The sequence below is a fragment of the Hyperolius riggenbachi genome, chromosome 2 (assembly GCF_040937935.1).
Source record: "Hyperolius riggenbachi isolate aHypRig1 chromosome 2, aHypRig1.pri, whole genome shotgun sequence".
Taxonomy (NCBI): domain Eukaryota; kingdom Metazoa; phylum Chordata; class Amphibia; order Anura; family Hyperoliidae; genus Hyperolius; species Hyperolius riggenbachi.
The window spans coordinates 493,926,076-493,953,288 of NC_090647.1; the positions used below are offsets into that span (position 1 = coordinate 493,926,076).

The 27,213-nt window shown below is 43.5% G+C and overlaps 1 protein-coding gene across 4 annotated transcripts in view; it reads right to left on the bottom strand.

The window, feature by feature from the left end:
* Positions 1-1,223: 1,223 nt before the first annotated feature.
* The window catches only part of KCNJ15 (potassium inwardly rectifying channel subfamily J member 15), a 153,724-nt gene continuing 127,734 nt past the window's right edge, over positions 1,224-27,213 (bottom strand). For all 4 annotated transcript variants that reach the window (XM_068266038.1, XM_068266039.1, XM_068266041.1 and 1 more), the window contains one exon: positions 1,224-4,215. In XM_068266038.1, coding sequence (XP_068122139.1) covers positions 3,072-4,215 — 1,144 coding nt within the window. In that variant the 3' untranslated portion in view covers positions 1,224-3,071. The remainder of the gene's footprint in view (positions 4,216-27,213) is intronic.

Sequence of the window (27,213 nt, forward strand, 5' to 3'; positions counted from 1 at the left end):
AGTCCAGACAATTTGACATTATGGATGAAGTTGGAGAAGTAGCAGAACATCTCTCTGGGTTCTTTGGCTGTGATTTTTGCATTGCTCCAACCCAAACAAGATGCCTGGAGTTACCCCTTCAGGAGGGGGTGCCACGGAGCTTTTTTTTAAAACATTGCATTTTATGGGATACTTATAAACAATTGCTACTTCCATTAAGTAAGGAATGGATGGAAATTTTAGCACCTAAATAAGCACTGCTGATTAAAATGACAAAGGTGGCCTAAACAGCATATCAATAATTTGGCAGGTGCTATTAATGTGCTAATTACGTTGTAGATGTTTTAGATTTGGTCTTTATTGATTATTGCAATTCTGGATTTCCAGAACAATATTCCAGCTTAAAAAGGTGTACATAACAATGTAACAATATCATTATTCATAAAGTGGCATCGCACCCCCCGTGATGTGGTTATTTGAGTTTGGTCACATGAGGTCTATACGGCTTGATGATGATTGATCTGTATAACCTATCAATCTGTTATTGGTGATGACTGCAAAACAAATTCATGTAGGGTACAATCTTCCTATTCACAAAATTGGAGGAGCACAAAGGTTCCCTTGCCTCTTTGCCTGGGGCACCAAAATGGACAGAAACAGTTCTTTCCTCAACACACACACATACATACATACATACATACACACACACATATATACGTACATACATACATACATACATACATACATACCTACACACACACATATATACGTACGTACATACATACATACATACACACATACATACAGAAACACATACACATACATACATACATACATACATACATACATACATACATACATACATACATACACACATATATACATACATACATACACACACACACACATACATACACACACACATACATACATACATACATACATACATACATACACACACATACATACATATATACATACATACATACATACACACACATACATATATACATACATACATACACACACATACATATATACATACATACATACACACACATACACACACACACACACACACACACACACACACATACATACATACATACATACATACACACACACACACACACACAGTACATACATACACACACACACATATATACTGTACGTACATACATACATACATACATACATACATACTGTACATACATACACACACACACACATACATACATACATACATACACACACACATATACATACAAACGCACACTCCATATATCGTGTTTCTGATAAACACAGAGAAACTGTGGCAATAGGAAATTTCTTTAACACAGACAGCAAGAAAATCCTGATTTACTCGACCACCCTATTTACTGCGATAACGTCTCAGATGGAGTGTTTTATTTTTTGTTGTTAATGACAGCACAGGGTTTAAATCTTTGATAAGTACAAGTCAAAATAAGCAATAAAGCTAAAACAGACATTTGGATCCTGGAACTGGATCTACCTGGAATTGGACTGAAAGGCTTAGCTAAACCCAAGATTAAAAAAGGCAAATTCCCCCCAGAATCCTGCTCATTAGTGTTGCACTTTTCAAGTTCAAAAAAACATTGTGCATTATAACTGTGCTTGTCCTTTGCTGAGCACTTATTACTGCAGACAAGGGACCACTAGTATGTTCATAGTTTTCTAGCAGCAGGCTGCGGTCCTACAAATTCGGGAAAGTGAAGCCTTGCACCTGTTGTTCTTCCTACTTTGATTGTAACATGGTTATACCTGACTGGCCCATCTAGCAGCTGCATCTTGAGGGGACTGGATGAGAGCTTTCATGGAGTTTGCCAATCACATTGGTTCATGCAACAGGTGTCTCGTGTGCAACCTTTCTTTTATACACTGTGTATGATCACTCATCAACCTGGCCGCAATTAGAACGTGCCTTGTTTAATTTCTGGTTTATCTGGGCCATAACCTCCATTTTTAAAAAACTGTCCTATCAAGATCATATCAGTCAGGTGAAAGGGGTGAAGGTTTTATTTGAGCATGATCTGTGATTTCCAGTGTTGCCTGCAAATTTTCACCAAAGTTACTTTCGCATTGACAATGCTATTTTCGATTTTGAGAAAATATTTTCAAAAACACATTTGTATTTTTACAACATGGAAAATTAGCGAAAACATGAAAAAATGGAATTTTACTGCGAAAATTCACAGAAAATGCGAAAATCATTTATTTTAGTGTGAAAATGCGCCAAAAAATTGAAAAATCACAAATTTATTACAAAGTGATTTTTCGATGGTATTTTTGTTCAAAAGTTGAATTTTACATTGTTTTCACGAAAATGAATGCGAAAAGAATATTGGCATTTTCGCTCATCACTGGTGATTTTCTCTATATAACATCACCCAGTGCAGCTAGTGGAAAGATCTATGGGAATCCATAATTCAAAAAGATCTTGCCTACAAAACATGAATGAAGAATAGAACTATTACCAAAAAAAATAAAAAATAAAAATAAAAGACTAAAACAAGATGCCTCTGTCATTCATGCTAGCCCCTCCTTGCAAGCATTTCCATCCCATACTCATATTCTACAGAGCAAAAACATTTCAACCTATACTTACCATATTTTCCACAACTTTTTTCCTTACTGTACTCACTATATACTATATACACAAAATACTGTATACATTAACATAAAATCTTTTTTTTTTTTTTTTACAAAACAGAGATATACATCTTTCAATCAGTGTCTGGTTCCCATCAAAAACAATATTGTCAAATACATTTTTTTGTTCTTCAAATAATTTGGTCACTTTTTTATGTGCAAAAGGTTACAGTGATTCGGTTTTATGGTCTTTCGAGTTTTGTACACCAGTGCATATGTTTAATGGGTGTCCCCAAAATGGCACCTAGAGAATAGAATGAAGTCACATCTTGATCAGAACAGCCGAATACATACACTGCCCAATCACAGGCAGCTGCTAAGCGTACGAAGCTACATGCTTAGTGTGTTCAGTATGTCTATGACCACTTCCCAGAGTCAACAAAGCAAGGCACATTGTCCTGGAGATGTTTTGTAGCAAAAAGTCAAACATCACTTTGCATTGATGAGACGGATCGGACCTGTCTGACTTTAAACTCTTGTTTTCTGTACTCCTCCTCTAGTCTTTGTTTCTCGGTTGTTGTTTGGAATGTTGTTTGAATTTCACTTTTCCTGATTTTATCAAAATTGGTAAAATCGGCAATATATTTCCCTTGGGGGGACAAAGAGACAACAGGAACAAACTCATAGCCCCAGAAGATCTCATCAGGCAGATAGGATGTTCTACTTTGGCAGACTAAGCTGGTGGACTCCACAGTTGCATTTAAAAGAACAACAAGTTCAAATTCCATTGTCCTTTTATTTTCGTAAGTGAGATCCTTCAGGGGGCTTTTCTCATCCAAAACATGGTAAAACAATAATGGCAGAATGAGAAAGGGGCTTTCGGAGGAAGAGTCTACATGGAAGCTCATGTTGTCTTGTTTGAGAATGATTTTCTCCCCTTCTTTGGTCTCGTAGGTATGGAAGAGCTTTCCATAGAGCTGGCATTGAATCAGCAAGCTTTTTCTCATGTTTGCCACCTGGACCACCAAACACATCTTGCCATTGTGTTTTGTAACAACAGCATTGTTGCTAAATTTAATGGTTTCTGCCCGTTTTTTAGGCCTAGCAATTTTGGCAAGGAATGTACCAGTAATAAAGATTTCAATCAAAGTCGTGATGACCAGCTGAGCAACCAATAAGATTATAGCAAAGGGACACTCTTCAGTAACATAGCGGAACCCGTATCCGATAGTGGTTTGAGACTCCATCGAGAAAAGGAAAGCACCAGTAAAGGAATCTACATTCATCATACATGGAGTGTGGTTGGAAGCCGGATCAATGTGCATATCTCCATGAACTAAAGCTATAACAAAATAAATGACCGCAAAAAAACACCATGTCACAATGAAGGTGGCAGTGAACAGGGTTAGTTTGTATCTCCATTTCATGTCAATAACAGTGGTCCACAAATCCTGGAGGTAAAGGAAGAAGACACCCTCAACCTTGTCAATCCTGACATTGCTGTGTCCACTTTTTGATATAACCCTCAGCCTATCTTTTTTCACTTTGTTGTCAGGTTCTCTGTCAACCAATGGGCAGCTTGATAAATCTGAATGAACGACATCCATAATCTTCTCTGACGCAATCCTAAAAACACAAAACAGAAAGCATAAGTTCCAAATACTTTTTATCATAATTACATATAAACAACCATCACTACTATGAGGTTTTTTTATAGGCTCAATAAAATATAATTACATTATATATTATATAAACAGATTAATAATTACATTCAAACCTGCAAGTGTAGAAGATAAACTTGTCTTGTGGGCTTCATTTACATTTGTGGTTTTAGAGGAAGGAAATATTTTTGAGATCCAAAAGAGGAACACTTAAGCCATACCTCTGACCACACCCCCAACACACCCCAAGTCATGCATACTATAAAGATTTCATAAGAAAAAAATGTTGTTTTATAATTCTACACTGATCCTTTCTATCCTGCTTCATTTTCATTCATATTAACATTTGAAAATAAGAAATACATCAATTTTAAGGATGGAAATAAAGTTTAAAGTCAATGAAACACATTTTTCAGTAGATACAATAGATATACAGTATTCATATAGATCTGTACATCAGTCCTGAAAGAGGGACAAATGGAGAAGAAAGAGGGACAGTGGGACAGGGTTCCCACTATTCTAGTGCAGGGTCCTTCTCCTCTTCTGGCCCACTCTGGCTGTGGATGGGCACATGTAGGCTGGGCATGCATGGGTAGGGAGTGCCCAGCCATGTAGCCATGGGCATGCGCATGTCTCTTTTGCTCCATGCATGAGTACTGCATTCTGTTGGGCAGGCCTAGTCCAGATGTGCTCACCCATGGTGGGAGCATGGCCACAACAAACAAATTCAAAAAGCTTTTGTCGAATATTTTTAGAGGGAGCCAGTGCTGGAATGGTGGGCCTCAGGATGATCTGGGAAGCCTCCAGACTATCCAGATGCTTCCTACTACTGGGGTCAGTATGTCATTTTTTTAAACAATTTTTTTTATTACAGGAACGCTTTATGTTTCAACATGGGAATGTAGCTCCAGTTTTGGATGAAGTCCACTTGCGCTGAAAAGGCTATGCACGCTGCCATCTTAATATCTTTAAAAAAAATTATTATTATAATTATTTTAATTATAGATTTTTCAAGTGCCAACATATTCCGTTGTGGATCATGAAAATCAAAATCAGCAGCGTATAAATCATAAGAAATAAAACTTCTTTTAGGACCTTAAATATATATATATATATATATATATATATGTGTATAGAATATAGTTTATTCATGATGTAATAAACTTGTGGAATGTGTACTCATAAAGCCACTGTGAAAAACCCATAATAGTATGGTCTAGGGCTGAGGCATATTGGTTATGGGGCTACATGTGCTCCCATAGAACACATGATTGTGGGACTGCGTATGCTCCTAAAGAGCCAATATAATAAACCAGGTGTCTGATATAAGCTGGGAAGGGGACACGTTGGTTATGGGGCTGTGGAATGTGATATAACTCCACAATGAGACCCGCTGGTGTCTACCAAGGGTAATAGGTGAATGCTGGTCCTAGGTGCATGAGAAATCAACCTACCCAATAAATTTAAATTTAAAACATGCGGGCTTTGGGACATGGAAAATGTTTGGGGTCAATGAATTTAAAAGTGTGTCACACTTAAGTGGCATGACCCTTGTGGGAGATAGAGGGATGTTTTCATTACAGGAACGCTTTATGTTTCAACATGGGAATGTAGCTCCAGTTTTGGATGAAGTCCACTTGCGCTGAAAAGGCTATGCACGCTGCCATCTTAATATCTTTTAAAAAAATTATTACTATAATTATTATAATTATAGATTTTTCAAGTGCCAACATATTTTGTTGTGTTGTACAAAGAAAGAAACAAACATATGGTACATAATAATACAGACAATGGTATACACCAATATTCAAAATACAGAATTGGTGCAAAATATAGAATTGGTAATCACAGGGACAAAAGTAACATGATGAATAAAATATAGAACAATTCCAATACCCAAAAGCATGGAAGAGCCCTGCTCTTGCCAGCTTACAATCTAAAGGAATGGGGGGGGGGGGGGGGGGGGGGCAAGAGGTGGGATAGTATACAATATTCATACCTAGTGGCAGTGTGTTTTTAGGAGATCTAGTGGGAGTGCAACTTGGCCTTAGGTTAACGGGGGAGTGGCCTAAAGTAGAGCCCTCGGAAGTGTAGCCAGTCAGCAGGATATTACATTTTACTGGAAAAGGTAGGTTTTTGTTTTTTTTTTAAAAGTTGTTAAGTGATGTTCTTTTCTGAGTGAAACAAGGTAAGTACACATTTATTATGTTTTATCTCTACGATCTTTAACTGTTGTTTGCTTTTGTACAAGCTGGCCAAACTCCAGTATTTCAGGGTCGGAAGAAAAACAGGTACTTATGTTCATTTGAAGTGTGTGTGTTCAGTGTTGCCTCTAGGGAATATTTATGTGTAACTAAAATGCTAAGTATTTGTGATTTATGTAATGCATCAAAAGTACAAAAAAAAAACAAAAAAACCAAGGGAGGGGCTTTCTGTATTTTTAGAAATATAGGAGTCACTTAGTAAATGTACTCTTCTAGCACTTGTCTCTTTACATTTATCATACTAAAAAGAAAGTCCTGTTCGTGAGTTTAGCAGCTGGTAGCTAACCTTTTGTTGTTCTTACTTAGTATCCAATTTTGGCTACTGCTGGGGGTGTCAGATAAAAGAACACGGACACTTATCAGCTAAAGAGGAACTTTAGCCCAGGAGTGAACGTCATCCCAGTCAGTAGTCGATACTCCCTTTCCCAAAAGAAATCTTCATCTGGGACATCTGTATGGCTGATTTAGTGGTGAAACCGCTCCCACAGTGTGATGTCAGGGCCATGGTCCTGACAGTTTGATGTCTGTGAACCTCCTTGCATTGTAGGAAATAATGGCTGTTTCCAACTGCCAAGCACCCAATATCTCCCTCTGTGCACAGAACGCTCAGTAAACAAACATTCTGCAGAGATAACCTGGCAGGACTCAAGATGCTGCCACCAGTGATACATTTCACAATATAAATGTAGGGAGAAAAACGATTTTACAATAGGTAAACATTGACTAAAGAATTTATAAATGGACATTGTAAAAAAATAAACAATTTTATTCATTACATTATTTTCACCACTGTTCCTCTTTTGCCATTGGTTCAATCATTTCCCAGGCTTTAGCATAAATTGAGAAACAAACTTTCCAAAATCATTCCAATATGATGTAGATCGACACTTTAACTTTTCAAATTTTCAAAGCCTGATTGTCACTTTTACAATGCCAAGTTCATAAAAGTGGGAACAAATGTTCCCAAATGTGGTCTAGGTTTAAAAAGAGGAGTGAAAACGCAGTCCTCAAAAACAGTCTGCGATAACACCTGTTTCCCACATCCTTTTTGCCCTATAGCTGCGTACAAGAGGATTCGCCGCCGTGAGACTTGGGCGCAGGATACAGCCGGTATGGCTTATCCTGCTGTTGCTGCACAAGTTCCCGGCGGCGTTAATTACCATTCCCCCTCTAGGTCCACGTGGATGGTGGGGAATGATGTAATTCGGCTTCCAGCTATTGCTAGAGGCCAAATTACAGTGTTTTAAAAGTAACTTCAGCTGCGTCTTCTGACGCCGCCGAAGTTACTCCCTGTTTGCCGCTATAGCCGTAATTCCTGTTATGGTCTATGGTGGCGCCGGCTGAGCCCAAATCTCCTGCGCTGGATTGCCGGTGTTCGCCTATAGCTATCCTACCTTTCTTTGCCCTACAGAAATGTCATCTTTGTAAAAATCCCAATTCCCCCAACCCCATCCATGAGCTGGAGTGAAAAATGTCATCTTGCATAATAATATGACAACCAGATCAGTCTGTAATGCACAATGCTTCCATTTGCATAGCTCTGTGTCAGTGTAGCTTGATTCCGAAAACATAACAACAAAAGTTGTTGAGGTGATACCTTTAACCCTCCTGGCGGTATATTAAAAACCGCCAGGGGGCAGCGCAGCCGTTTTTTTTATTTATTTTTTTTAAAATCAGACGTCGTCCCGATCCACCCCTTGCCGCTGCCTGGCGCTGATAGGCCAGGCAGCGCAGGGGTCTAGGGGGGGGGGGGCTGTGTTGCGACGCGGATAGCGGCGATCGAGCGCGGGGTGGCGGCGATCGAAGTGCTGACGCAGCTAGCAAAGTGCCAAAGTGGGGTTACCGCCAGGAAGGTTAATGACTAACCGTACAAGATTTTTCTGCAAGCTTTCAAAACTTTAATTTTCTTCTTCAGGCATGTTTCAGAACCCTATAAACTAGTATATATGATTTTCTGGGGTGAACAGCAATCTGATATTATGTTACACTCTTCTTCTTGTAGCTTGAGGCTTCCTGTCCTGTTATAGATCAAGCTTTATAAGAATAACAACTCCAATCCCCCCCCCCCCCCACCACCACCACCACCATTCCCACCTAACCCCCTTCTTCCTTTACAGTCACCTGGACTGGAAGCAGCCATCCTAAATAATGATGTAATATCCAGTGCAATCTATAAACACCATCTGTCTATATTCCTGAATGCACACAGCCTTCCGATAAGGCTTCCAAGGAACCTAATAACTCAGTAAAATTTTCACTCTTTTTCTGGAATGGGCTCCTCAGCATCTCGTTGTTTATGGCAATGATCTATCCATTACACAGAGGAAGTGAATTCAAGTCTGTGGGGATCCGCGAACATCCTACTTTTTGATACTTCGTGCTCACTACTTGTCATCAAGGACTTATTGCATAACATTACATGAGCAGCTCCAGAAGACAGCAGGTATTATTATTATTTAGTATTTATATAGCGCCGACATATTACGCAGCGCTGTACAATGTATATATATATATCTTGTCACTAACTGTCCCTCAAAGGAGCTCACAATCTAATCCCTACCATTGCCATATGTCTATATTATGTAGTGTAAGTACTGTAGTCTAGGGCCAATTTTTAGGGGGAGCCAATTAACTTATCCGTATGTTTTTTTTGGAATGTGGGAGGAACCTGGAGTGCCCGGAGGAAACCCACGCAGACACGGAGAGAACATACAAACTCTTTGCAGATAGTGCCCTGGCTGGGATTCGAACCAGGGACCCAGCGCTGCAAGGCGAGATTGCTAACCACTACGCCACCGTGCTGCCCAAATCTGTGTAATAAAACTCGTTACAGTGTTTACAATGCAAATAACTGATTTAGTGAGAACTCTTTTTTTCTTTCTTTAGCAAGCTTTAGTAGTTATGCTTTAAGTGGCCTTTTTGCCGTCAGTATCACTGCAGCTTGGCGTGACATCACTTGTATTGACAGCTGCTGTTTCTGCTGTCATGCTGGAGATTTGCAGCAGTCTGCACCCTCGCTTTCACTTTCACAGATGTTACCATCCGCCTGCCAGCAGCAAACAGCGACCCCGAGTTCAGGAGGTTCACACATCCCAAAATACACACGGCAAGAGTCAAAGATTTCCATTGTTGAATCAGGACTTAAGCACCACCTGTAGTTATTCATTTACTAAGCGCTGCTTCCGGAGAAGAAAAAAAAAAGAACAAAAATATTTGACTGTAGTTGTCAATTTTCCATTAAGTAATTCCAAGTCTGAAAACTGCCCAGATCATTTATTTTGCATATCAGTTATACCAGAAGAAAAAGAGTTACAACCTATTTCAAGTTCTTATTGCTGTCTGTAACCAGAATGGGGGAACATTCTTCTCACTTTTTATGCTTGTCTGCTCTTCCATAGAGGCAAAATGGGCAATTGCCCCAGGGCCCAAGAGCCTGTGGGGTTCGCCCCAAGGTGCCCCTCCTTCCCTCCAGCTATGGTAATGCATGCCAATGGGTATGCTGTGTAGGAAAAGGAGGAGGTAAATATTGGGAACCCAAAAAATGCCTTTTAAGGGGACATATTATGGACACCTAATATTGTGTCATGGGCAGGGGTTGGATCAGGCCTGACAGCTGGCTCAGGGGCCCTGGGGGTGAGGTGGTTGGAAGGGGGGGGGGGACTCAGGGGGACTCCCCAAGTTATTTTTGCCCCAGGGCCCCATAGTATCTAGAACTGGCCCCAAGCAGTCTGATGGATGAGGTGATACCAGAATAGTAAGGTGCGTGTGTATGTCGAGGGAAGGGGTAATCTGTCCTACAGGAATATTTAGTAAATGTTCACCAGCGCTCAGATGTTATGTCCCCTTTCCATCTACCAATCACCCTAATTAAATTAGGATGCTGCCTTTGCCCACTAAATTTTTTTCAACACTCTCAGTGAGTAAAGTATTGGCTCAGGCACCTTATTCCAGAGTTCTGGCCCAGCCACCTTATTCTAATCTAGAAACTTTGCTCAGCAAGCGCATTCAAGAGTCTTGACCAAGCCACCTTATTCCAGAGTCCTGGCCCAGCCACCTTATTGAAGGCCAGCTTATTGCACAGTTTTTGCCCAGCCACCTTATTCTATAGTCTTTGCTTAGCCACCTTTTCCTATAGTCTTTGCCCAGTCACCTTATTCTAGAGCCTTTGCTCAGTCACCTTTTTTAGTCTTTGCTCAGCCACCTTATTCTACAGGTTTTGCTTAGCTACCTTATTCCAGAGTCTTAGCCCAGCCACCTTATTCCAGAGTCTAGGCCCAGCCTCCCCTTTCCAGAGTATTTCCCCAGCTACCTTATTGTAGAGTCAAGGCCCAGCCACCTTATTTCAGAGTTTGGCCTAGCTACCTTTTTCCCAGAATCTTTTCCAAACCACGTTATTGTGGAGTCATGGCTCAGCCACATTATTCAAGAGTCCTGGCACAGCCACCTTATTCTAGACAAACTTTTTCTAGAGTCTGGCCTGCCACCTGATTCTAGAGTCTTTGCTCAGCCACTTCTTTCTAGAGTCTTTGCCCAGTCACCTTATTCTGAGCCTTGCCTTTGCTCAGCCACCTTTTCCTATTCTTCGCTCAGCCACCTTATTCTACAAGCTTTTTCCAGAGTCTTTGCTCAGCCACCTTATTTTATAGACTTTGCTCAACCACATTTTTCTAGAGTCTTTGCCCAGTCATCTTATTCTAGAGCCTTTGTTCAGTCACCTTTTATCTAGTCTTTGATCAGCCACCTTATTCTACAGGCTTTGCTAAGCCACCTTATTCTAGAGTCTACACCCAGCCACCTTATTCCAGAGTCTTCACCCAGCCACCTTATTCTAGAGCAGGGGTCTCAAACTCAATTTACCTGGGGGCCGCAGGAGGCAAAGTCAGGATGAGGCTGGGCCGCATAAGGAATTTCACAATCGCGGCGCATCGCCGCCTCTGCCCGCCCCTCTCACTCCTCCTTCACAGAGAGGGGCGGGGAGAGGCGGCGATCTGTGCGGCGATTGACGTCAGGAGGGGCAGAGCTGAAGCTGAAAGCTCTGCCCCTTCCAGGAAATGCCAGCGGATTGCCCCCCAGGCGATTTGGGGGCTCTGCAGCCCTCGTTTAGCGGCGGGGATGCGGCAAATTACTTGGGAGCACTGAAGCAAACTATAAGGAAGCTTTTGCCAGCGAGGGCCACAAAATATTGTATCGAGGGCCGCAATTGGCCCGCGGGCCGCGAGTTTGAGACCCCTGTTCTAGAGTCTTCACCCAGCCACCTTATTCTAGAGTCTTCACCCAGCCACCTTATTCCAGAGTCTAGGCTCAGCCATCTTATTCTACAGTCCTGGCCCAACCAACGTATTCCAGATTCGTGGCCCAGCCACCTTATTCTTGCTAGCCACACTTTTATGAAGTGGGTGTGGGGTGTTTATACTGCCCACACTTGCTGTATGGGTGGGAGGGAGTTACACAAACCACACTTGTCACAAAGATAATGTTATACAGCCCTTGTTAGGGGGGGGGGGCAATAGGTGAGCTGTGCAGCTTAATTTGAGGTGTGTGTGCGTGTGTGTGTGCGAGTGTGTGCGAGTGTGTGGTGGGGGGCAAGGAAGGCGGGTTGTTGGCCACCCTTATTATAGGAGAGCGTTGGCATGACTTGCGGGGAAGGGGTCTACAATATGTTGTTGGGCTGAAGTCCTAGGAAAAGGGTCCCATGCCATTTTTGCTGGGGGTACTGTACAGAGGATCAGAAGTAAGGAGAGCAAATCATCTTAGAAAATGCTCATATATATTCATAACTGATCAATTGCCAACTCAATTTCTTGGAAGTCCCATGGTCATGCAGTGGCTGTGATTGCCTACATTTACAGTAACAGTGTGTAAGGTATTTGGGTATTATTATATTTCCGTGTGTTGGAACATAACACTGATCATAATTCTGAACCACCCCAGACACACCAAACAAAGTGACCTGAAACTTGACTCCAGGCTCATTATCCCTTTAACGGCCTGTTATTGTCACCGTCACAGCTGAGTGACAGCACTGAGGCCCAGTGACAGAAATTGTGAAATTTTCACCACAGTGTTCTGTCCAGTGCTATTCTCCAACTAACACAGCATGGAATGTAAATTGGTCGTATTGATCTTCAAAACAAAGTATAAGCCGGAAATAAGGGAACGGGATATGTGTCTTCTGTTCTTTGAAAGCCACAGAACAAACAGAACAACAATGCATTAATTTCCCTGTATGGGGTAAAATGTCATGGTATACGGATCCGTTTTATGAGATGATATGGGAAAGTGTCAGAGGTCTCTGCGGCTGATGCGATGACTGTGAGAGAAGTGCAGGCTACAGAGATATTATAAACCTTATACATGTAAATATGCCACACAGCAGATTCTGCATCTTTGGCCAGCAGGGTGAGATAGCAATGTACTAAATTAGTGTAACCTGTCGGAAATGCAAACATTGCTATGAAAAACTTGCGTAATGCAGTGGTGACACCAATGGGGTGCGGTAGGTGCGGACTGCACCAAGTGTTACTAGCAGAGGGGGTGACTGACACCCAGCTCCAGGCTAAAGGAGAGTAGTGTAGGGCTATGTAAATACAGACCAGGCTAGTGCCTGAAGTGCTGCTACCTGCTGCACTTCTCCCTTCTGGCTTCTCCGTATTGAGCTGAGTTCTGAGCCTCAGAGGCCACATGGTGATCATGATAACCTTTTGGGGAGCAAGTACATTGAATCAACGTCCAGCAAGGGGGTGCTACCGTTCTGACTGGATGTTGATTCAACGTCCGCACTAACAAACCGTCCCGATGCGGTCGTGCGCACCGGAGAGGGGAGATTAAAGAGGAACTCCACTGAAAATAATGTAATAAAAAAAGTGCTTCATTTTTACCATAATTATGTATAAATGATTTAGTCAGTGTTTGCTCATTGTAAAATCTTTCCTCTCCCAGATTCACATTCTGACATGTATTACATGGTGACATTGTTACTGTGGGCAGGTTATGTAGCTGCTCCTAGCTGTTCTGGCTGTTAGACAGCTCTAAACAGCCATTTCGTGTCTGTGAACATTGTTACATTGTGGCAGTTTGCCAGGAGTACCGCGGTATTCAGAGCCTCTAGTGGGAGTGGTTTCAGCACAAAATCAGTCACACAGCGCCCCCTGATGGTCTGTTTGTGAAAATCATTCTATTTCTCATGTAAAAGGGGGTATCAGCTACTGATTGGGATAAAGTTCAATTCTTGGTTGGAGTTTCTCTTTAAGCTCTTGTTCAGAGTCTATGGCTATAAGTAAAAGGGCTGCTCCACACGGCACATATGAAAAATCATGTGTTAATCAATAGGATCTGTTCACATTGCTCCAGTAGCGTAGCAAAGGAGCTTGGGGCCCCAGTGTGAGTTTTACATGGGGCCCCAAGCACTCTATTGGTTTGAAGCCCAAAAACCTACCAAGGACAGTTTTCAGTGTAAGAGAGGTGTAATCAGATTGAGGAAACAGTTAGTTAAATTAAACCCGAGGTGAGAGTTATATGGAGGCTGCCACATTTATTTCCTTTTAAGCAATACCATTTGCCTGCCTGTCCTGTTGATCGTCTACCTCTAATACTTTTTAGCCATAGCCCCTGAACAAGCATGCAGCAGATCAGGTGTTTCTGACGTTATCGTCAGATCTGACAAGACTAGCTGCATGCTTGTTTCTGGTGTACTTCAGACAATACTACAGCCAAATAGATCCGCAGGGCTGCCAAGTAACTGGTATTGCTTAAAAGGAAACAAATATAGCAGCCTCCATATCACTCTCACCTCGGGATCACTTTAAGGATTAACACCATTCAATGCACACATAGAGGTGGTCATCATCAGTGCAGCCCCAATAAAAAGCAAATACGATTGGTGAAGGAGAGCCCCTAATGAATTTCCTGTGGTCCCTGGACCCTGATGCATTCGCAACCTCTGCATCCCGCTATTGCTACGCCACTGCACTGCTGAACGGACCATTTTTTATGCCAGTGTGAACAGGCCTTTAGCAACAGAATCAGCAAGGCAGCCGGGCAATTTGCATTGTTTAAAAGAAAGTAAATATGGCAGCATCCATCAGGCCTGGATTTACATCACAGATGTCCTGGCACCTTAGACCTAACCCTCCAAGAACCTACAAACCCCCACCAAGTGTTCTGACTGGGACAGCTGTCACTTGTCCCTTACTTCTCTTGCCTGTCATAGGTAGCTACAGGTGCCCCTTAGCATTAGGTACCAGAAGTACCCTCAATATACCAGCGGATACTGCTGGTTCAGAAATGGCTGAATCCCGGCAGAAAACATTGAATCGCCTCACATACCTACATACGTCGGGAACCTGGGCCCCCCACTCTGCTGTCTCTATGACGGCAGAGTTCCTGTGAGCCGGTCAGGAGCCGCTTGCATTGGCTCCTGACCCTGTCTTTCAAGGTAAGCCAATGGGAGTTTCTTACATTGAAAGACAGGGCCAGGAGCCAATGAAATCGGCTCCTGACTGGCTCACATGGCTCTGCCATTATAGAGTCGGCAGAGCAAGTGAGCTGCGGCGAGAGACGGAGGGGATAAGCAGCAAGATCGGCGGGAGCGATGGAAACGGCGGATGCACGCAGTGGCGGCTGATTGAAATCTACGCCCTGCCAGCCAGGTGACCACCAAAACAGGGTGTAGATTTCAATTAGCTCGGTCCTAAAGTAGTTAAGTAGCTAGAGGTGCCCCTGACTGAAGGGAGATCTCGTCAGTGGAATGCAGAGAGCAGAGTGAGTAACCTCTCATTTACACTCTTATCAGGACTCTGTATAGAGTAGGAGAGAGAGAGACACTCGGGAAGGGGAGTGAGCCGCCTTTCCTTCATCAGGCGCCTGTAGGCACGTGCCTATAGTGCGTTATTCAGGTCCTGGCCTCCATATTCCACTCACAAGCTGCACCAATCATTTGGGTGAGATAGCTCTGTGTACAATACAGGCAGCTTAGCTTGAACAGATAAATAACATTTGTGTCAGTATATAGGGACATGGGGCAGAATGGATAGAGGGAAGACATGGAACACATCCACTCACCTCCATAAGCCAACATCTGCCCTTTGGTCGGGCTCTATCTCCCCACCGCTGCAGTCTTGTAAACTGTCCATTCAGTAATGAAGATCTCAGGCAATTGCTTTATTATTATTATGACAGTGATAGTCGGGTTATTGGCAGATTGCTGTTGTGCAATGTGTTCAGCAAACATTCTTACAAAGTAAGAACAAACACTGCACAGAACAGCTTCCATTGATTGCAGTGTGTTTCCTTGGCTTCTAATTGTTTCTCGTTACGGTAAAGACGTACCAGCATGTCATAAACCAGCTAATAATAGCCCAATCTGACCAGGGACAGATTATCCATGAGGCAACTAAGGTGGTTACCTAGGACATGATAGGTGTCCAGGGGCCCGAATGCCTCTCCTCTAATTTCCCCTATCCCACTTATCTACTTAACAGATCAGGTGGCTCCTTGCCTGAAGTCCTGATTCAACTTAAAGTAAACCTGAACCGAAAATAAACGGAAGTATTAAACAATTTTATCTATAGTCCTTCTCCCGAATAGGACTTTCCTGGGATCTCATAGGCTTATTTTGGTGTTAGGACCACTATCGCAAACAAAGTAGGCAGTTAAAATCTGACAGAACCAACGATTTTTGGGCCAGTCCATCTCCTCATGGGGAATTTTCAGGGTTTTCAACAGCATTTCCTGAACAGCAGTTGCAAAGTCTAACTGACAAAATAGTGTCGGTGAGGAGAGAAGAAAAGCGCCGGCACTGCTGTCAATCACATTTATTTGTTCCACAATAAGTAGCGTGTGAATACATGCAAGCATAAAAACATTGTAGTGGAGACACGTACCCTGAGGTGGATGGTTGTGGCGTGATGGTGGGTGCAGAGGGAGGAAGAGCCTGACGGCCGTTTCGCGCTGTGCGCTTCTACGGAGGCTGCCTCCGTAGAAGCGCATAGCAGCCTCCGTAGAAGCGCATAGCGCGAAACGGCCGTCAGGCTCTTCCTCCCTCTGCACCCACCATCACGCCACAACCATCCACCTCAGGGTACGTGTCTCCACTACAATGTTTTTATGCTTGCATGTATTCACACGCTACTTATTGTGGAACAAATAAATGTGATTGACAGCAGTGCCGGCGCTTTTCTTCTCTCCTCACCGACATAGACAAACTGCTGCCTGAGCACACTGGGATGCACCTAGCCGTACCTGACTGCGTGGATTGAGTCATCTCCTCCCCCCCCCCCCCTCCTTCCACCCTAATAGAAGTCCACTACCTGCAGGGCCAGCGTTTTCCACACCTCTACCCTCCACAGCATTGACAAAATAGTGTGCAAGCAAGTAGGGAGGCTTTCTAATATCTTACTATTTTGGCAGTTAAACTGCTGTTCAGGAAATGCTGTTGAAAACAAAGGAAACCCTGCGAATCCCCCATGAGGAGATGGACTGTCCCAAAACCTGTCGGTTCTGTCAGATTTTAACTGCCTACTTTTTTTTTTTTACAATAGTGGTCCTTTAAAGATGAATAATCTATGTATAGTGTTTTGTCTGTCCCAGGTGAATGGCAATACTTGTTAGCGCTCAGACAGACAAATCTTGAACTAATGACCTTTTCATCTGTTCTTCCCTCTCACATATGCTTGTCTTGGCTAGTTATCAGTAAAAATAGCCCTATTCTGCAGAGCATCATTTAAAGCCCTGGATTCTTAACCCTTATAGGTAGAATTAAAAAAAAAGATTGAAACTGTACATTCATTTATCTCATCATGTTACATGTTACTACAGGGTCCCTTTAATTTAACACTGAATCTTACAGCAGGTTGCGGCAGGGAATGAAACGGCTGAATTATGGGTAAATAACCCTTTCATTGCACCTGCTGTAATTACACCTCATTTGAATAACGAGTAATCACTCGTGATTACTCTTGATTAAGCTTGGAGATCACCCCTGCTGACTAGTGACTATTCCGGACCAGCAGGAGGGGCTCCTGAGCAAAGACTGATAGTCAAGAGGTTATGGTAGTAGCAGTATAAAAAAAATGTTACTAAGGGCTGGTGCACACCAAGCGGTTCTGAGCATTTTTGAAAACGCTTGTGGTTTGAAAAGCGCTTGGCAAGCGTATTGTTTTTTTTTTGAAGTGGAGGCAGATCCTATTTTTAACATAAGGATCCGCTTCCTGTGAAATGGGTAAGCTTTTAAGCACGTGTGAACCGGCTTAGGCCCGGTTCACACTTGCGGTTTTGCAAAAACCGCACCGGATGTCCGGACCGCACCGGAGCCGGATCGGACCTGAACCGTACGGTTCCTGTCCGGATCCGGTCCGGTTGCATACGGTTTCCGTGCGGTATGAACACGGTTGCGGTCCGGATCCGGATTCTTAAAGAGATAACAACCTGTATAAAAACAAAAAAAAATGTTGGGGTCTGGGAGGTCAGCAGAAGGGGGACCTGTGGAATCAGGCCCTCCGCTGTTTAGCACTCACCTCCACCTCCAACATGCTGCCAACATCTCCAGCTCGTGCTGCTCCACTCCAAAATGGTTGCCCATGTGTCCCCGATACAATATCGCCGCAACAATCCTCATAGGAAGTGGGGTAGAACATCCGGATTTTTTGCCAGTGTGTTGTGCGCTCTCCGGTTCTCATTGGTTTCCATTGGCCGGATGGTGCAGTCCGGCTCCGCCCCGGATACGGCTGCCGGAGGAGCCGGACCAAAAAATAGCGCATGTTGGAACGGACACCGGAGTCCGGATCCGGTCCGGCTCCGGTCCGGACGAAACGGACACATGTGAACCCTGGCATAGACTTACATTGCTATGCCGTGCGTCCGTTTCGTCCGGCCAGCATGCGGTGCGGCTCCGGCACGGCTATTCCGGATAGCCACCGCTAATGTGAACCGGGCCTTACTGCACAGATCTCTGCCTGACCTGGATATGACATTACCATGCACTAGATGTGTTCTGTGACTTTAGGTGGCCACACATGATACAATAAAATGATCAGATTTTACAGCAATTCAATAAATATGATCTCCTGAAAAAATCAAAAGCTTTTTTTCATTTGACTCAAAAATCTGATTGGATTTCCCATTTTTATCGATCCGGAATACTGGACATTTTTCTTCAATTTTTATACACACACCCTAGCAATTTATGTGATTTTTATGGAAGTGGTTAAAAGACCTTTACCACTCATGCAAACTATGTGCTTATTTCACTGAGGTGAGGAGTATGAATGTCATGAACACTCCACACAAAACATAATTATATACGGTAAGTTATTGTTTAAATTTAATGCAAGGCCAAGAGAAGAACGCAAGTCTATGACTAATAATTAAGCAGGGAAACCTAATATTTGAGAAATGTGCCTTAATATTTGCTTAAGGTGGCCACTAATGATCCAATCTTTTTCATCCAATTTTACCAAATATATGTAGTATAAGGGTAAATTGAGTGAAAATATTGAGTGGATACTTTAGGCAATTCCCTTATATTACATAGAAATGGTAAGATTGGATGAAAAAGATTGGATCATTAGTGGCCACCATTAGGAATTCAATGTAAAACAACACTTCTAAGCTCCAATGTGCTAATCTGAATAATTAGTTATTTAGTTAATGATCTACTGTATTATTGTCTATATGATTGCTAGTGAGTTTACAATTGTTCAATGTCAGCTGGTGTGTGCACGATTTACAGAAACTTTACATAATCAAACTTTATGTGTGTGGTCAGCATGAAAGAGAAACTCCGACCAAAAATTGAACTTTATCCCAATCAGTAGCTGATACCCCCTTTTACATGAGAAATCTATTCCTTTTCACAAACAGACCATCAGGGGGTGCTGTATGACTGATATTGTGGTGAAACCCCTCCCACAAGTAACCCCTCCCACAAGAAAAGTTCAAACTTTTGACAGTTTCCTGTCTGTGAACCTTGTTGCATTGTGGGAAATAGCTGTTTACAGCTGTTTCCAACTGCCAAAAACCATGCAGCAGCTACATCACCTACCAACAGTAAAATGTTCACTGGAGTTCCTCTTTAAAGAGGAACTCCAGTGAAAATAATTTAATATAAAAAGGTGCTTAATTTTTACAATAATTATGTATACATGATTTAGTCAGAGTTTGCTCATTGTAAAATCTTTCCTCTCCCAGATTCACATTCTGACATGTATTACATGGTGACATTGTTACTGTGGGCAGATTATGTAGCTGTTCTGGCTTTAACAGACAGCTATAAACAGCCATTTCCTGTGTGTGTCATTGTTACATTGTGGCAGTTTGCCCAGAGTACCGTATGGTACCAGAGCCTCTTGTGGGAGGAGTTTCAGCACAAAATCAGTCATACAGCGCCCCCTGATGGTCTGTTTGTGAAAATCATTATATTTTTCATGTAAAAGTGGGTATCAGCTACTGATTGGGATAAAGTTCAATTCTTGGTCGGAGTTTCTCTTTAAGTTACCTCCTCTGTAGTTAAGTTACCTCCTCTGTAGTTAATTTCACACGCATTTAATTAACAGTTAATTAACAGCCTGTCTTTAACTTTAGAATTCTGGAGTTATTTTAAGGATTGAAGAGTTAACTTAAAGACAGAAGAGTTAACTTTAGGTTTGCCTGAGGTAAAATGTTTCCCGAATACAACATGCCTTATCACCATGGTAATAACTCTAGAAACGTTATTAAAGACAGGAAAGAAGCTTAGTGAATTGAGGCCAATGTAGTTATTTTTAAAAATGCTCACGCAATTGCTGTACAAATCGATTTTGTAAGCGTTTGCGTTTTTCCTATACCTTCCATTAAGGCAAAATCACCTCAAAAATGGTACAGGCATCGCTTTGCTGAGCAGATCGCAAACGAACCGCTCAGCTGTGAACTCTCTCATAGGGAATCATTGCACCAGTGTTTTTAGGGCAATTTTGAAAATCGCCTGCGCTTGAAAAAAGGGCAAAAATGCCCTTAGTGTGAACGACCCCTCAAAGCGTACCTGAACCTAGAACGTCCTCTCTGCTCTAATAGATAGGCAACAGCATAACAACCTTTAAAGAAAAACATTTCTTTGTTACAGCTGATACAAATCCTGCAATAAATCTGCAGTGTTTCTACTTCCTGATTCATGGAAGCAGACATATTGTTAACATCCTGTGCTTTCAAATGATCTTATCTGCCATCTCTGCCATGGCAGTCATGTGACACAGGTGAGAGATCAAATTACAAGAGTGTATGTTATGGGTGTTGGAGCAGAGAGTTCTGTACACGCAGATAGGCACCCAGTACAACAAGTTAGAACTTTTTACTGAAGAAAAACATGTAGAGATAAATCATACACCACCATCAGGAAATGCAAGCTTACAGAGAGGAACACAGAGAAAATACAGGAAATCACAATACCATAGAGATCTTCAGATCATTCTACAGACAGACAGTGACATCCTGTGGTTGCTTCACTATACTGCAGTTTAAAGTAAGGGTGTGGTTGTTACTACCAACAACGGGAATGCACCATTTTTCCTGGGCATTCACTTTCACCAGTCACCCCATTCATGGAACAACACCAGATCCGACCGCCATCTCTGCGCTGTCAGACACGCTAGGCGTGGATATGGTGAGAACACCATGTACAGGGCTGCAGTATATTTTATTATGCTTCCTGAGAACTGAGGTTAATATGGATGTGCTTAACTGGGGTGGCATGTGAAGCCGGATTCCGGAGACATTAATGATTCATTCATAGTGAATTTATATCTGGGGTGGAGGTAGCGTAAACTTCGCTCCATTTTATAACTATTATTTTTGTATGGCATGGCGGGTTTTTTTTCGTTCTCCTCATGTTTTACAGAGTCAGCCACCCACCAGGAACTCAAGAGAAGGACGATCACTTATTTGCGTAAACCTGGTAATGGGTTAGAAAAATGAGAATAAAGATTCCTGCGAGAGAGAGATGGCGGCTACATTCTTGGCGATGTCACAGGTGTAGGCTGGTATGGTTTGGCAAGAAACTGTGGCGGGCTGGAAAGCTTTGCAAGGTCACTACGGTCTCTGACAGATGATCCAAGCCGCCTTATTTGTGGGGCTGTGTGCTGACACCATTCCCTGAGGCAGCTGTCTGCCAGGCAGAGATCTTATGCTAGGTACACACTATGCAATTTTCTGACAGATTTACTGTCAGATCGACTATTTCCAACAAGTCTCATATCCAATCGATTTTTCAAACGATTTCTCACAGAGGTGAACGGAAAATCGATTGAAAAATTGATCGGAACTCAGATTGGACATGGTGGAAAATAATCGATCTGACAGTAAATATGTTAGAAAATTGTATCGTGCGTACCTAGCATGAAGCTCCGTACACATGCCAGATGAAACTCAGCCGAGGCGGAAGATAACCAGTGATGAGTAAAAATGCTGATATTCTTTTCACATTAATTCCCGCACAAATAATGGTAAATTCTACCTTTGAGTGAAAATAACATTGAAAGTCATTTTGTAATAAGTTTGTGATTTTTCAAATTTTTTGTAAATGTTTGTGCTAGAAGAAACTATTTTCTTGGGGGGTAAAAATAATGATTTTTCATGTTGTCGTGGTAAAAAACGATTTTTCATGTTTTTGAATTTTTGTCATATTGCAAAAATGCGATATATTTTTTCTTGAAATCGAAAGTAGCAGTTTCGATGTGAAAATGACTTTGGCGAAAATTGTTGAGCAACACTGTTGATAACGACCGCCTCTGCTGTGATTCCAGCGTGTTTACGCAGGGCCGCCATCAGAATATTCTGGGCCGCATACAAGACAAACCTACAGGGCACCACTCACGCCAAATAACAGTCTGATAGGTAGATTGTGTGGGGGCAGAGCCACGGTATGTGGGGTAGAGTCATAAGCAACTTGCCTGTTGCTCATATCTCCCTCCCCCCTGCATAGATGCGTGTTCACCAATCCCGCAGCAGGGAAGAGGGGGTTGACCACACAACTCCTGTTATGCCACGGTAGAATAATTGCCAGTGGAGGCTTGAGTGGCACTGCCACTGTTTGGGACCCAACCCCTTCCTGGGCCCCATACTACTTGGACCCAGGGCCAGGCCGACGCAGAGGCGAGAGAGGCTCCAGCCTCAGGGCGCAGTGTAGGAGGGGGCGCACAACTCACTCAGCTATCATTCACCAGTTGTGTTTGAAGCAGAGAGAAATAAGAAAAGGGGATAAATGGCAGTGACTGCAAGCCAGATAATAATCCAAACATTTGTATAGCGCTTTTCTCCTGTCAGACTCAAAGCGCTCAAGAGCTGCAGCCACTGGGACGCGCTCAAGAGGCCACCCTGCAGTGTTAGGGAGTCTTGCCTTGAACTCCTTACTGAATAGGTACTTGACCTAGCCAGGTCTCCCATGTCGAAGGCAGAGCCCTTAACCAGTACACTATCCAGCCGCCAGATAGCTAGAGATTGGGGGGTTGAATGCTCTGGGGCACCTCTTAGTCTAATAGCAATCAGTGTGTGACTGCTGGGGTGGGAGGGATGGAGGGGCGCACTTTGGTGTCCCAGCCTTGGGTGCTGGAGGACCTTGTCCCGGCTCTGACGGCAGCCACCGACCCCTCTTATCTCTGTCCTGGCAGAACACTTCAGCTGAAAGCATTGCTCTCCCTGCTTACCCGACTCCCGTGTGAAGTTACTTCAGTGCCGCTCCATCTGCCACTTGCATAGCAACAGAGCACATCGCTAGCCTACAGCCTAGTGACACGTCTGTCAGTTTCAGCCCTGCAACCTTGATCTTGCGTGTGTAGGAGCCCTTATGCTGGGTACACACGTTGCGATTTCCCACGCGATCCGCTGGATCGATTGGATCAATTAGATTATTTCCAACATGTTCGATCGGGTTTCGATGGATACAGCCGTCGATTTTGCATACTTAATATGCAAAATCGACGGCTGTATCCATCGAAACCCGATTGAACATGTTGGAAATAATGGAATGGATCAAATCGATCCCGCAGATTGCGTGGGAACTCGCAACGTGTGTACCCAGCATTAGACAGATGTACAGGTGCAATGCACATGAGAAGTCATGCTTCTGTCATGCAGGAACATACATGTTTGTATCAGAAGTGGCTAATTTATCCCAATTATGAGTGGGGGGTGCTCATTTAGCAGAACTGAAATTTCCGCATTTCCGGATCCTATGAGAAATCGGATTTCGTCTGGAAATACCACATTACCGCAAATCGCAGCACAGTAATTTTCGGCCAATCACAGAACTCGGAAGCACTGGACCAATCAGAGTCAACTAGGAAGTATTTGGCCAATCAGACAATGCAAATAATTACCCAAAAAAAAATACTCCTTGTAAATCGGAAATCAGAAATCGAAATTCCGCTCAATCGGTAATCTGAATTGGCGGAAGCCGGAATATCTGAAATTAGCATTTCCAATCAGCCCTATGAGAATAGTGATATCTGATGTTTTTGCTCCCGGGACATCCATTATTTCTCTAACATTTTAGCATCCCCAGCAATGTTTCAGACCAGTATGACCAGTATAAGCTGAAAACGTTAGCCACCTAATAGCAGACAGTCCCTGTGGCATCATGTTGTTTTCCAATCTTATTTACACTTCGTACATAAATCATTAAATTAAAGCATAGTCAGGTGTGCGTGCGGCATGGAATGCGGTAGTACACTACAACATTTTATTGAGTGTCCTCAACTGCAGATTGTGCTGTATGTAGAACACTGGAATGCAGCTTAAAGCACACCAAAGCACCACCAGCTTTTACAGGCAAAAAACAACTGATGAATGGTAAGAAGCAATCATTATTATAAATACGTTGGAAAGACTCATCTTTTCTCTTGTCGCTGGTAAAGTAATTGCTGCAATGTTGGTCATTTGTTTGCACCAACTTTTATATAGCGTGCAGTGGCGTAACAATAGGCCCTGCAGCCCATGCTACCGCGCGGGGGGCGCTCGGGGCCGTTTTGTGGGAGCTGGAGGGGTGGCAGCATGAGGGGAAAGCCTTGGCCACAGTCGGCGGGGAGAGGGGAAGTTGAAATTTCCCCCCTCTCCCTCACCTCGGGGCTCTCCCCTCTGCGCTCCCCGGGGGGGGGGGGGGGGTATCCCGCTCTGAAATTCTGCAGGGGGGCCCGGTGGGGCCTAGTTACGCCCCTGATAGCGTGTGTACAGACCTTTCCTGGTCCAGCCATGCTGTGCTCAAATTTCAACACATTTCTCAGATGATTGGATTAGAAAAAGGAAAACTTACAGGGTAAGTAAGAAGCAGCAGGAATATGTTTAGTAAATACAACGCAGGATCATCCACCTGGCAACCTAAGCAGGTGCCTAGGGCCTAGTGGGTGTCAAGGGGCCAACCAGCCATCCCCTCTGACATCTCTCCACTTCAGCTTACCAGTGGTAAGCACAAGCTCCTTAGCGGTAAGCCCGAGTCTGACTTGGCTGAAAAATTTTGCTTGGAGATGTAAGCCCAAATCAGACTCGGGCTGAACTATCAAAACTTACTACCATGTGTCGCTGGCGTGCCGGGATCCCTCTGCATCGTCCCTCTGCGTCAATCTATGCCGGGGCATCTTCTTTTCCGCGCCAATCACTTTCTTCCATCTTGTTCCCTCGGCGTCCCCATGTCCCTCGGCAACTTCCTGTGATGAGGCTGCATGCACCCCCTGCAGTCGAGCGCATGCAACATAATACGCAACGTCGGATTTGGTGGGAAATTCAAATTGTATGTATTAAATCCAATATATACAAAAGTAAAAGTGTAACAAAAACAAAATGCCATGGGCAGCACTACTACCCATAGCTGTAATAAAACAACATAGCCCCCCCCCCCCCCCCCCCCCAAATTTTTTTTTTATTATTTTATGTTGTATTTATGTTTGCAGACCACTTCCAAGACCGCAACTTGCAAGCGGTCCACAAAAATGCTTACTATATAAAGAAGTGCCTTAAACTAATTGTACCACTTTTAGTACAAAAAAAAATAATCTGTATTTATTTGACTGCCAGGGAGGTTAATCCATTTTTGAGTACATTTTTCTTTTTCAGCATGTAGTAGTGGATTGCTATATTTGGATCCCCTACAGAGGTTATTGGAACCTACAGAAGAAGCAATGATTGCGTTTTATAGATTTGTCCTACTGATGGACGCTGGACTTGGTTTATTGAAAAACGACTCAAGCAGAAGAAGTGAAAAGGATGGATAAACTGTTTTCTCATTCCAAAGGGCAGTTTTCACTGCAAAGACACAAAGGTTACTGCAAGGTTAAAGTTCAGAAGAAAAAGCAGTTCTTGGAGTTAATAAAGTTTAAATGGAGCCAGTCTGATGTCAACACAAGCCTGTTTATGGTCCTCCTCGTTATCAAAGGTTATGGTTGACTGTTATTTGTTAACCAAAGAAATGCAGGTAGTGCTGGGGACAGACAGGAGAAGGCGTGCATGGACCGTAAACCCATCGCATGACGTCTTCCGAGCTTCCTGTGTACCGTGAGATGTTCGTACATTTTTATAGTCCTGTCTGCACTATTTAATATTATTGATCTTATGTATTTATCTAGTACTGACACCTTCTGCAGTGCTTTACGGAGTCCATAGTCATGTCACAGAGTACCCAGGCAGTTCATGGTGACTCAGAAAGCAGTTAAGTCACTGACTTTCCTCAGAGGAGCTCACAAGCCAATCCACACCATAATAGCATACCTCCCAACATTTTAAAGCTAGGAATCGGGACACTTAGGCCACCCCCCCCCCCCCCCAGTCACACCTACGATAAAAAAAATGATTTTTTTTTTCAATTAATAATATCCCCTGATATTTTTTAATACATATTTCCCCCATATACGATGGGGAGGAGGGTGTCCGTGGGTGGGTGGGGAGGATGGCCATGACAGTGGGGAGGAGGGTGCCAATGCAAGAAAAAAATGATCGAGGCGCCAGCCGCGCGGAAGTGGGATGCGGAATGCCTGTCCTTCCATTCTATCTCCCTCCTCCCTTGGAATCTGCCCCCCTGTGTCTCCCCCCTGCTTGCAGAGTGTGCAGCTAAGCGGAGCGGGCTGTCAGCTTACCGGTATCCATGGACGCGTACCAGCATCTGGCTTCCTGCTTCCTGTGACGTCACAGGAAGCAGATTGAAGCTGGACATCGGTAAGCATGGACGCAGGTAATGACAGCCCGCTCCGCTTAGCTGCGCACTCTGCTAACGGGGGGACACACAGGGGGTGCAGATTCCAAGGGAGGGAGGGAGGGAGGTAGTAATGGGATGCACGTGTCCCGCATCCCACTTACCCGCGGCTGGCGCCTCGATCATTTTTTTTCACCCTCACTGCCCACTGCTGCCCGGGACTTGGGGGGCTCATACCGTGATAGCGGGAGAGCCCCCCAAAATCGTGACAGTCCGGACGAAAACGGGACGGTTGGGCCCTCTGTAATAGGAGGAAACCCAAGCATAGCACACAGAGAACATGCAGAACCCATGCAGATAGTGTCTGAGCCAAGTTCTGAATCTGTAACACCAGCGTTGCAAGGCGAGAGTGATAGTACTGTGCCGGTAAAATTGCCGTTCACAGGCTCACAGCAAATCTTAAGACTAAATTGGTAATTTTCCACTCCACTCCCGTGTGAACTGTTAGGTTTCCACTTGTGCCGGGTGTCCGTCTCCAAGATAGACACTCACACTT